This window comes from Peromyscus leucopus, chromosome 5 (assembly GCF_004664715.2).
Source record: "Peromyscus leucopus breed LL Stock chromosome 5, UCI_PerLeu_2.1, whole genome shotgun sequence".
Taxonomy (NCBI): Eukaryota; Metazoa; Chordata; class Mammalia; order Rodentia; family Cricetidae; genus Peromyscus; species Peromyscus leucopus.
The window spans coordinates 128,361,633-128,373,984 of record NC_051067.1 but is presented as its reverse complement, the minus strand read 5'-3'; the positions used below and the strand labels follow the sequence as shown (position 1 = coordinate 128,373,984).

The window sequence follows — 12,352 nt, the reverse complement described above, 5'->3', positions numbered from 1 at the left end:
GACAGCTAAAACAGGGCTACAGTGTTTCTACCCGGGTGGGAGACCTGACCCTCAGAGCCAAATACACTTAAAAGCAAAGGCAGCTCGGCTGGCTTGTCACCAGGCTCCACACAGTAAAATGAGTCCATGGAATTCTTCACAAAGTTTAAAAAAACAAAAAACCTCTTGATGTTGGAGGGCAGACATGCATGTGCAGGCATGTTTGCCTGTGTGGACATGTTTGGAGACCAGAGGTTGACATCAAGATTTCTTTGCTAGTTTTTCCTCCCCTCACCCCATCCCCCTTTAAGACAGGCTCTCTCTCTCTGAACCTTGAACCTGAAACTCACTGATCAGCTAAACTTGCTGGCCTGTGAGCCTCCAGGATCCGCCTGCCTCCACCCTCCAACGCTGGCGTTACAGACACACGCTCTCCCCGCTCAGCTTTCCATGGGGCTAGAGGTCCAAACTCGGGGCCTCACCTCTGTGCAGCAACTTTTTACCCAGCTTAGGCTTTTCTAGTTTTTGGTTGCTGTTGGTTTTAAATAACACACAATGTCTTATTTGGGGCCCTCACAGAAGAGGGCTGTGTAGGATTTTACACATGAAAAGCCGAAAGGCCAGTAATTGGTGTGTGCAGAATTCTGTAGCCACCCAGTCCTCCTACTGACTCCCAGCCAGGGTTCCCCTTAATCCATCCTCACCACCTCTGTGCAGGGAAACCATGTGTGGATGTGGGCAGTAGCCAAACTGCATTATTCATTACGCTACAGGTTATTTCACCAAGTGCCAACCCCCGAGTGTCCAGCCTTCTGTAAGGGCTGAGTAGTTGCAAGATCTTTTGTCATGCTGTAGGTTAGACTTGGGCTTTACAGAAAAGGCAATTAAAGGACCTGTATGCCTATGGCAGGTATTAGGCAGGGGCCCTGCAGTTCGAGAACCCTGATGTCCTGGGTCACTGAGTGGGCTCAGCAGGACTTCTGAGAGGGCCCAGGGCACTGTGAGTAGATAGGCACTGTATGGCTACAGTGACTTTCCATCATATGCCCCTGGCAGCCTCAGCATCGCTATCCTTTTTAATTAACTGGTAGTGTGTGACCCTACATCAACCAAACAGGCAGGTCACCTCATTAGGAGGCCTGTGCAGCAGCCAGCGGGAGACAGAGCTCCTCCCCATTAATCAATCCCTGTGAGAAGAGTCTCCTTGGTACTCACTGGCGAACTTCGCCCCTCCAGTTCCAGCTGCGCATGCACGTCCACTCCGAGTTCAGGGGAAAGCCAGCTTCCCGAATCTGTCCCCATGCTCTGTAAAGACAGGACGCCTCCTCCCTACCTACAGCGCTGGCTTGAGTTCTGGGTCAGAGTTGGGCCCCGAGAGGCTGAGCTGTTCCTGCTTTCCTCTCTTTCCTGCCCAGCTGTCTGGAAACATTGAATGCCAAGTTCATGATGCCTGGGTATGGGTGTTACTGCTAGCATTGCTGGTCCCTCTGAGCTTCCCGTGCAGTTTCTAGTAAGAAGGCCTGGCTGGTTGCTCTCACCACCCCTGTTCTTAAATTTACATTCAGGACGATCTGAAATGATGGCATCTATGATTGAATATGGATATGTCAGACACTTCCACCCTGCTTCTAACTAGAACACTTATAACATGAAACGTGGTATCTCACCATCTTGTGTGACACCATATGACACTATCCCGAGCTTTCTCCTGCTTGCTGTCTTCCACATACACAGATAGGTGTGCATAGACCCCTCACACACAAATGCCAGCACACCATGCATGCTGTACTCACACAACCCCATCTTTCAAGCATCGTAAGGGTCCTGGAGATTCTCCAGGTCAGAGAGATCTTCCTGTTCATGGGAGAATTCTAAATCTTATTTCAGGTCTTGACTCAGATGAAGAACTCGGGCTTCTCTGTCACCACGCCTCCTACCTAGGTGATTGACACTGGCTCTTGCTATTTTGTAGCCTGTTCTGTTTATTTCTATTTCATGTGTCTGCACGCCTGCATGGTGGTCCACATGAGTGGGGGTGGGGGATGCACCAGGGATGTGTGCCCTGGCTGTTCTCTCTCAAGAATGTTCTCGAGTTCACGGGAGCTTGCAGAAGGGTCCATCTCCATGGTTCTGTCCATCCAGCTTGCTAATCCATGCACAGCCAGTAGCTTAGATTCCTTGGGGTGTGGAAAGAAGAAAGTAGACCTGTCTCTGTGGCTGTGATATATGTACCATACAGCCCATGGAGGACAGTCAATCTCATGCTTTTTCATTGCCAACAGCTTGCCTGAGTTTCTGTTTTTCTGTTTTGTTTCAAACAGGGCATTGTGGTAAGGAGGGCCAGCAGACTCCATTCAGTAAATTGGTCTGTACACAGACATGGTGCCTGATGCTTCTCACCAAACTGCTTTCTGTGTGTTCCTCATCTCCAGACCAAAGGGTGGCATCTTTCTGTACCCTGACTGACCTCCAGCATGGACAAGACCTGGAAGGAGCACCAGAGCTGTCCCTGTGTGTGGATCCCACCAGCGGCAAGGAGTTCATGGATACACCTGGGTATGTGGACACTCCCTCCCACGGTCCCAGAACTCGGGTATCCCAGGCCAAGCTAGAGAGAGTCTTACAGTGGGACTGACCTGGATTCCTGCCATGCTGGAAATGATACCACTAAATTGTGTAACCATTGCACTACATAGGCAGGTCCTGCCTGATGTCTGGCCTGTGCCCAGAGTAGCCAGTCTCACTGGCAAAGAAAACCAAGTGGAACTTCAGGTCAGCTACCCAATTACTACAAAAGCACCAGGCAGTGTCCCCCTTGTGAGTCACTCATGCTGTGGGGCCTGCCTAGGGCACAGTTCACCCCAGACCCTGGTCCTTGATGCAGCCATCCACCTGCTGTTGACATACATGAGAAATGCACCCACTCTTCATGATGATGAACCCAGTTCTGGCTTCCCTGTGAACTGAGTCACTGTTAACTTGCTACCGAACCTGGTCCTGTTTTCATGACAAAAGCAAGGGGAAGCAGGTCTACATTTGGCTCCTAGGACTTAGCTCTGGCCTCCCTCTTGTCCATTTAAATAATCCTGGCCTTTGTTTTCTTATCAGCCTTTGGGTCTTACAGATTGGATTCTGAGTCCATAGCGGTAGCTATGGGGACATTGTCCCAAATCGTCAATTTACATATAATATTTTCAGTGAAAAGTTTACTAACACAAGCAGTATCCTAGCCCTGGGTCTCTAAAGTCCTCTTAATTGTACCATTTACCAGGGAGCGCTCGCCCTCCACACTGACTGGGAAAGTCAACCAGCTGGAATTGATTCTCCGACAACTGCAGACCGACCTTCGCAAGGTATGATTGCTGGAGTGCACCCACAGAGGGCTTTGCCCACATGCAGCCCCTTTAACTCTTTCAAAGAAGCTGAGAAGACCCAGGGATAGAAAAACCCTAAACAGGAGGACCTGGACACAGGAGGGAGATTCCCTAGGTCTGCCCTCTCCTCCTCACACGAAGCTGCTGTGGTTTTTTTCCTGAGGGAGCAGGGAGCCCTGTGGACATGCCTGACGGTGACTGGGCCTTCTGTATGGTGAGATCTCCATGTGAAGTAAGATGCAGCAAGCTGGCATCTTTGATTCTCTGAGTTGTTGACTGCAGTAGATACATGTGAGCTAGTCCAAAGGGGAGTCAGTAGCTCCCCCAAAAACAAGCTCTCTGAGAGCTCAGTCAGCTCTCCCACCTCGAACAGCTGCCATGCACCTGTGCCAGTTTCTGCTCAGAGGAACGAGGTTCTTCTTGCAGGAACTCCTGCTGATTGTTGTCCACCACAGTGTCCTCACTGTACTAGGTGCCCCTTGCTGCCCAGAGAGGCAGAGTGGCGTGTGTGTCACAGCGAGTGTCCCAGGAGGCTCCTGGGGTGGCAGGATTTTAGCTGGTGTATATGTTTGTCGATGGGATTGGGCCAAGCAGGAAGGAAGTAGTGAAGAGAACGAATTACACAAAAGTCAAGTCCCGCTCTAGTGTGTGGGGAGGGAGTTGGCCTCGGGTGGGCACTGGCACAGCTTTTGCAGTATGTTAGACACGTGTGTCTGTGTCCACATGCACGCCCATATGTTGACACACTTACTTCTGATGGTCTCTGTCTTCTATCACCAGCTAAGAGGCTAAGGTCAAGTGCAGGGGGAAACTGCCAGGGTGTATTCAGCAGAGCTGCTACATAAGGCTTTGCTTTTCCAGCTGTGGGTGTGTCATGGTGATTCTGGTTCCAGAGATGAGGGTGTGTGTGTGTGTGTGTGTGTGTGTGTGTTTGCCAGCTCCAGGGACCTCCTACCCCATTTTGCCTGGGCTAGAGAAGTTTCCCAGACCCTAAGACTTCATTCTAACCCACAGAGTCCCAGGCAAGTAGAGACAGCTCACTGCTTTATCTCCTGGGCTGGTATGGACACCAAGGCAGTTGAGTTTAACTAACTTGGTTTAGACAGGAAATCAAGAGAGAAATAAAGAGGGATACAAGGACCCCTGGGTATGTAGGATGTGAGCAGATGAGGGGACCCAGAGTATACGCTGCCTGGGGAGGTGTACAGCAGCTTGCCAGAGGAACAGGATCCTTCCTGGCAGGACTGCTCGGGAAGATCCAGCAATGTGGAGCAGGAGTAGCTGATGATGGGAAGTGGTCATTGGGAGAGACAGGATTAGAAGACATTGAGGAGTGGGTCCCCGGAAGCTTCCTTTGAAAAACAGGAGATGGCAATGGGTCAGAAGGTAAAAACTTGAAACTGCTCTAGAAGGGACTGTGGCATCAGTGATGGGGGGGGGGGGGCGCAGAAGAGAGAACTGGGCTCTAGAGTTGTCCATGAGACTTAGGAAGGTCTTGGAGACAGGACACATGGACAGGCCTGGGGCGGGGGTCTCATCTCTAACATCAGGCTGTTAGAGTGGGCGGAGTTCCAAAGGGAGCAGCGGCTAGGAGGAGCATTGGCTGATATTGTCCCCGTGATTCAAGAGCAAGAAGAGGAAAGGGAATCAGAAGTGCGGAAACACAGGTCTAATTACATGCTGGGGGGGAGGGGGGGGTCTTGGGGAAACACAGCTGAGTGGCAGCAGGGTGGTCTGAGCCAAGGCAGAAAGGGGTGGAGGGAGGAGGATTTCAGGGCTGGGCTGGCCTTGTGACAAGGCTAGTCCTGGCTAGTCCTGGGGCTTTACAGGGCAGGGTGGTGGGTTTGGGGCAAGCCCAGAAGAGGTAGGGAACCAGGAGGCCATTGAAGGGTGAAAGTAGACACCCTGGGGAGATGAAGAGCTCCCCGTGGTTCAGCCGCTGCTCACCCACTGTGTGAGCCACTAGAGACAGCGGCTGCTGTGAGGTTGTGCCTCTCAGCTCTAGAGATCTGAAGCCTGCCGTGTGTTTCCCATGGCTGTGTGTTAGAAGCACCAAGTGCAGTTATTCTGAAAACCCTATTACTATGTGCTTTTGAGTGGCAAGCTCTGAAGGTCAGCGTGGAAATATGGCAGCTCCAGAAAGCTAAGGATGGAATGAGGCCCGAGTATTGTTCTAGACCTCCCATCCATAGCTGCCACCCTGGCGCCAGTTTTAGGTAGAGGGGAAGGCAGTTGGGGAAGCCCTGCAGATCAGGAGGGGTTCACTGCAACCTAGCTTCAACCTATCTCTTCCAGGTGGGTAAGGGGTCATACAACTTCTGACTGGCTGCCTTCCTGTATAGCAGCTTCATTCCTCCTTGACAACACAGGGGGGGCGGAGCCAAGGGGCTAGGGTGGCTCCTGTCCCTGTGTGAGTGACAAAAGCGAGTCCCTGGGGTTCAGTCAGAATGAGCAGCGGACCAGTGGCTCTATAACACGCTCTCTGGTCCCCACAGGAGAAGCAGGACAAGGCAGTGCTGCAGGCCGAGGTCCAGCACCTGAGGCAAGACAACATGAGGCTGCAGGAAGAGTCGCAGACTGCCACAGCCCAGCTGCGCAAGTTCACGGAGTGGTTCTTCAGCACCATTGACAAGAAGGCCTGACCGGCTAGCTGCTGGTCACCCGGGGACCACGGGCTGGCCTGCCCGCCCGCCCGCCTGCGGTCCCTCCCAAGTTGACAATGCAGTTTTATATGCGCTTTCCACCACCTGTAGGTAGATGTCTCACTGTTCGTCCTGTGTCTCGCTACTCACCCTAGCAGGACAGGTCAGGGCACCTGGACTCCTCCTCCTGGGTAGCTGCAGCAGAAGATGAATGTAACTCCTGGTGAATGCGGAAGTAGCCTGCAGCCGAAAGGCTCCCCTGATAAGCTCTGGCCTCAGCTTCCCTGGGGGAGAGAACTGGGTGTCACTAACTGAAGTAGGTGACCTACAGAGATGCTAAGCCAGGCTGCAGGATTGTACAAATAAATACGGAGGCAGATAATCAGACATGTACTTTAATGTTAAAGGTGCTCTATTTTTTTGGATGTACAGTAGTTTTATTTCCACAGCCACATTATCATAGCAATAAGGAGGGTGCAGTAAGTAGTCAGCAGAGCTCTGTCAGAGAGACACTCTGAAGTTTAACACTAGCTCAAACGCTGTTGCCGTAGAGACGTATTTATTTGCAGGAACAAACGGTGCCTGAATATTAACAGTGTTCTGATTTTTTTTTAAGAGATACATATGCCTTGTAAATGGCTGGACCTGTTGGTAGTCACTCAATGCGTAGTTTGCTTTCCTGTAGTTTCTCTGCTGCAGACAGAGTCACTCTACCTTCCCCACGTGAGTCCCCTGATGCTGAGTGCCCGCGGGATCCTGTGTACAACACCAGATTTGTTTATCTTTGTACAGAAACTCGGATAAAGTGTCTTGTATTTAACACTCTTATTTAAGCTTATTTAACCCCAACTTGTTAATTTTATATGGTTTGGTTTCACCTGCACTGTAAGGAGGGAGGCAGGCAGGCAGGCCGTGACTGAGCTCACCCGGAACAGACTGGAGCAGGCGGGCGAGCGGAGGACTGGATGCTGCTGGCTAACACGTTGTTTGTATTGCTTTTCCATTTTTAACTGTTATATTTGAGATGAACATACATTTTGCTTTTTTAATAAATGTTCAAAAGAAGTCAACAGAAGAAGCAGTGTTATCTGGTGTGTGTAGACTGACATGTCAATCATCTCTACGAGTTTATTTCATTCAGGTCATTTAGGGTCCTGGTCTATATTCAGAACTGTTTAGCTGCCTCTTAGCCTCTCACTGGTTAAGAGTGCTAAGGATTCGTTACTACACTCCACATATATTAGTCTCGAAGCTTCTAGTCTACTTGATTCTAAGAGTATCCTTGGGAAGGTCTGGGGGTTCCCATTTTATAACCACATAAACTGACTTGGGATGAGGAACTTACTCAAGCTTCCTTTATGGGTGCAAAGCCATTTAGTTGGCTGGTTTTATAAAAGCCAGGGCTCCATATATAGCCCAAGTTCACATAAACTCATCCTCCTGCCTCAGCATCCTGAGACCTGGATTTACAGATTTGTGCCACCACATCTGACTCATTTTATAAATTGGTGTTTTGTTCAAGGAACTGAGTTGTTTGTGAGGCAGTTGTGCAACAAAATAGTGACAAAAGCACATGTCTGGCCAGGGCCTGGAGCATGGCTCTTCCGAGTCTTGACCTAGAGTAGTTGTGATCTGTAGCGTGCAGCTGAGCAGGTGGAGTGAGCCCGCCTTAGAGAAAATGAAGGAATCCACCCAACAGCAGCCAAGTGGAGAGCCATCCCACCTTTAGGAGTTACCATGGCCCAATCCAGCCGTGTCCTTTTGATGTTCAGTCCTCTTGTCTCCAGGACCAAAGTAGAATCGTCTCTCAAGCCCATCTCTACGGGGCCATGCCTACCCCAGGGACAAGGAGATTCCGGCCTGTCCCTCTTCAAAAGTCATGTTTCTGCTTAGCCAGGCTAACTGGACATGGCCTCCTGCTTCCATGGTACATGTGGTTCTAAGCACCTTTGCACTGTGCTAACCATGCTTGGTTAACTGGCACCTCTTAACTAAGCATGTTAACTTGCTATGAGGACGCACTGGTACAAACTAATATTGGAGTCAAGCCTCTAAAAGTAATTGCTTTTATTTTAGAATAATTAAGCAGGTGTTTTTTTTCTCACCTTGTGGGGTGAACTGTTGTGTGTCAAAGCCTTCCCAGTATGTGGCAATTGAAAGTAATTAGTATATTGGAGGGTTTTTTTTTTTTCATATATATACAAGTGAGAGGACTTATTAAAAATACAAGTTGCCGTCAAAGGGCAACAATAGAAACCTCCCTTGCTCAGCTGCTCAGTTGTCAATGAGACAGAAGAAACCCACGGTCTCACCAGTCAATAAAAATGCAATTTGATTACATGTCACTCACCAGGGATGACACCAGACTGAGGAAGCCACGGCTTCTTACCTACAAAGTCTGAGGCCAGAGAGATGGCCACACAGAAGAATGGGGACATGTCGGCAGTGAGGACGGCTCAGCCGGTGAAAGCACTCGCCGTGGAAGCCTGGCGACCTGAGTTCTGGCTGTGGAACCCACACAGAAAGCTGGATGCATGGCGCGCTCCTGTGGGGAGGCGGTAGGGGACAGGAGAGTCACCTGATAGCGGCAGAGTGTTTGGATAAGTCGCATGCCCGTGACACACCAACCTGAAGCTGACTCAGCTGACTCTCAGACTGAGTCCCGGGGGATTCTCTGATTTGGCGTCTCTGTGGAGACTTCTTGTGGAGCTGACGGCGTGCTTCCAGCCAAACGGACGATTCCATATCCTTGGAGACAAACCATCCGGCCCAGGCTTCGTGTCCCTCCTTACCACGGCGACAGCTGTGCCGCCTCACCATGAATAGATTTGTGAGAGATTTTGTGAAGGCCTACTGCCACCAGCTCCTGCCTCGGGAGGCCATTAAGTAGCCCCAGATCCTTGGAAACCAAGCCAGCACGTGCTCCTCAGCATCCCCAGATGGAGATGAGGGCAGGCAGAGGCAGTGGAGACTGAACCGAGCTGCCGTGCCTGTAGATTGCACATTAGAACGAATCTAGGTCATTTCTTTTGAATGTGTGTGAATTTTATTGGAAACTTAAAACCAGGACCTCATTCTAGGGATACTTAAAAGCACACTGCTTTTAAGGAAGGAGAGAAAGCAGGAAATAACTGCGCTTATTTATTGTGACCCGCAGGAGTTGAAACAGTAAGAGATGTACCCAAACCAGAGAAATGCATCTGCCTTCTCACCTGCAGCCTCCACATTAATCCAAATGCTGAGCTTCCTGATTGTCCCTCACAGACACTGGACAGGAAGTTAGGTGCATAGAAAGCTTCAGCAGGCATCACCTCAAATGTCACATGGGGGCGGGGGGTGACATGCAAATGTGTGTGTGTGAAGCCAGAAGACACCCTCATCTGCTGTGCTTCAAAAGCCATCCACCAAACAAAACTAAAAGATTCATGAAGGTAGTTCTGTGCGAATACACTCACTGGACAGGAACATCAAATCTGTGTCTTTATACATACATTTTATGTGTACAAGTATAGCCATTTCCAGTAGTTTTTAGTTTAGTTTGGTTTTTTTTTTTTTTTTTGAGGCAGGGCCTCTCCCTGGTCTGGAACTGGCCAATTCAGCTAGGCTGGCTACCACACCCCAGGGCTCCATCTCTCCAGCCCCAGGTTTGTAAGTGCGTATCATCACCCCTGACTTATTTTATCGCAGGTTCTGGGGTTGAAGTAAGAGCCTCACACCTACATGGTAGGCATTTTACTGACTGAGCTCTCTCCCCACAGCCCCAGACACCACATACTTGCACATGTGAACATGTGAGCCCCTCCCCCACCTGGTTCATCCTGACACACCATATGTTCTGGCCTCTGAAACTGTCCAAGTCTCTGTTCACCTGTTAATGTGGCCAACTGAAAACACCTGTACTTCTGTTCCTGACGTCAGGGATCTGCCCGAGACTAGCGGAGCAGTCTCGTGTGGCAGAAGAGCCAATGAGAAACAGTGAGCCCTCCCACCAAACACCTGCAAAATGTCCTTTTGATCCCTGAATTGTCCTCGAGTTACTAGAGACCAAAATTAATTAAAGTCAAGACTTCGGATGCCCTGGCCGTCAATGCTCATGCATCAGCCTTGAGGGATTGGTGTGGGAAACCTTCCTGGAGCATGGGAGCCATGAGGAGTGCTGTGTGTGATTCAGGGGAAGCACTTCAGCAAATGCTCTGAAGTAATTCTGGCTACAAACACATCTGTGGAGGGAGACCTCACACTCCAACAGCATCTCCTAAAAAACTAAGATTCATGAAGGTAGTTCTGTGTGAATACACTCACTGGACAGGAACATCAAATCTGTGTCTTTATACATACATGTTATGTGTACAAGTATGGCCATTTCCAGTAGTTTTTAGTTTTGTTTTTAAAGTTTACATATTTGGGAGTTTTGCCTTCATGAATGTCTGTGTACTGTGTGGGTGCCTGGAGCCCTCAGAGGCCAGAAAAGGGTGTTGGATCCCTGGAGTCTGTTACAGACAATTGTGAGCTGCCATGTAGGTGCTTGGAATCAAACTCCGAGCTTCTGGAAGTGCAGCCAGTGCTCTTAACCACTAAGTCATCTCTCCAACCCTTTGCTTTGGTTTATTTGTGTTATATTAGTAGTGTGTGTGTGTGTGTGTGTGTGTGTATACATGTCAGCATGTATGTGGGGATCAGAGGACAATATTCAGGATTCTACTCTCCTTCCACCATGTGGGTCCTGGCATTTTTAGTTTTTGTGCTTGAAAATTGGACCCACCATGCCCTGCTGTAATAATCCTTGATCCATATAGACACCTGTAGTCTTTGGTCTTCTCTGAGACCCCATCACAGATGCTTTGTGCCCTCCTGAGTCGTGGCTCAGATGAATTGTACTTAGCGAGAGACAGGAAGGGAACAGTGTTTGGGGAGCTTGTGACTACACCCCCACATCTGTATGTAAACCAAAAGGGTCGAAGAGAGCCTCAGAGCTATTTCTCCATACTTATGCAGCAGTGTTCACAACAGCTGGAAGATGGAGACACCTCAGATGTCGATCATGGATGATGGGAAAACAAAATGCACACGTGCATTTATGATGGCTAGTACTGTCAACTTGACAGAATCTAGAATCACCTAGAAAACAAATGTCTGGGCATGTCAATGAGGGATTCTCTAATGGGGTTAACCTGAGGTCACCACCCTAAATGTGGGTGACAGCGTGCTGAGCACCAGCATCATCTCTATGCTTCCTGACTGCCAATGCAATGTGACCAGCCTCCTCCTGCTCCTGACTGCCAATGCAATGTGACCAGCCACCTCCTGCTCCTGACTGCCGATGCAATGTGACCAGCCTCCTCCTGCTCCTGACTGCCGATGCAGTGTGACCAGCCTCCTCCTGCTCCTGACTGCCGATGCAGTGTGACCAGCCTCCTCCTGCTCCTGACTGCCGATGCAGTGTGACCAGCCTCCTCCTGCTCCTGACTGCCGATGCAGTGTGACCAGCCTCCTCCTGCTCCTGACTGCCGATGCAGTGTGACCAGCCTCCTCCTGCTCCTGACTGCCGATGCAGTGTGACCAGCCTCCTCCTGCTCCTGACTGCCGATGCAGTGTGACCAGCCTCCTCCTGCTCCTGACTGCCGATGCAGTGTGACCAGCCTCCTCCTGCTCCTGACTGCCGATGCAGTGTGACCAGCCTCCTCCTGCTCCTGACTGCCGATGCAGTGTGACCAGCCTCCTCCTGCTCCTGACTGCCGATGCAGTGTGACCAGCCTCCTCCTGCTCCTGACTGCCGATGCAGTGTGACCAGCCTCCTCCTGCTCCTGACTGCCGATGCAGTGTGACCAGCCTCCTCCTGCTCCTGACTGCCGATGCAGTGTGACCAGCCTCCTCCTGCTCCTGACTGCCGATGCAGTGTGACCAGCCTCCTCCTGCTCCTGACTGCCGATGCAGTGTGACCAGCCTCCTCCTGCTCCTGACTGCCGATGCAGTGTGACCAGCCTCCTCCTGCTCCTGACTGCCGATGCAGTGTGACCAGCCTCCTCCTGCTCCTGACTGCCGATGCAGTGTGACCAGCCTCCTCCTGCTCCTGATTGCCGATGCAGTGTGACCAGCCTCCTCCTGCTCCTGACTGCGGATGCAATGTGACCAGCCTCCTCCTGCTCCTGACTGCCGATGCAGTGTGACCAGCCACCTCCTGCTCCTGACTGCCGATGATGCAGTGTGACCAGCCTCCTCCTGTTCCTGTCACTGCGCCTCTCACCAGGAAGGACGGTAGCCCCAGAGTGAAAACACCCCTTCCTTCCTCAAATTGTATTTCTCAGGTGTTTTGAGCTGTGAGGGAAGTAAGACAACAGTCACAAGATTATCGTTCAG

General features: G+C 50.6%; 1 protein-coding gene across 3 annotated transcripts in view; it reads left to right on the top strand.

Moving 5' to 3' along the window:
* Sipa1l2 (signal induced proliferation associated 1 like 2) overlaps positions 1-7,065 on the top strand; it is a 170,187-nt gene extending 163,122 nt beyond the window's left edge. Inside the window, exons 20-23 of one of the 3 annotated variants that reach the window (XM_037206358.1) lie at positions 2,301-2,309; positions 2,412-2,535; positions 3,251-3,332; positions 5,849-7,065. In XM_037206358.1, coding sequence (XP_037062253.1) covers positions 2,301-2,309; positions 2,412-2,535; positions 3,251-3,332; positions 5,849-5,995 — 362 coding nt within the window. In that variant the 3' untranslated portion in view covers positions 5,996-7,065. Of the gene's footprint in view, positions 1-1,866; positions 1,921-2,300; positions 2,310-2,411; positions 2,536-3,250; positions 3,333-5,848 lie in introns of all 3 variants that reach the window. The other 2 variants (XM_028889814.2, XM_028889815.2) reach the window with 2 other exon arrangements.
* Positions 7,066-12,352: the final 5,287 nt, after the last annotated feature.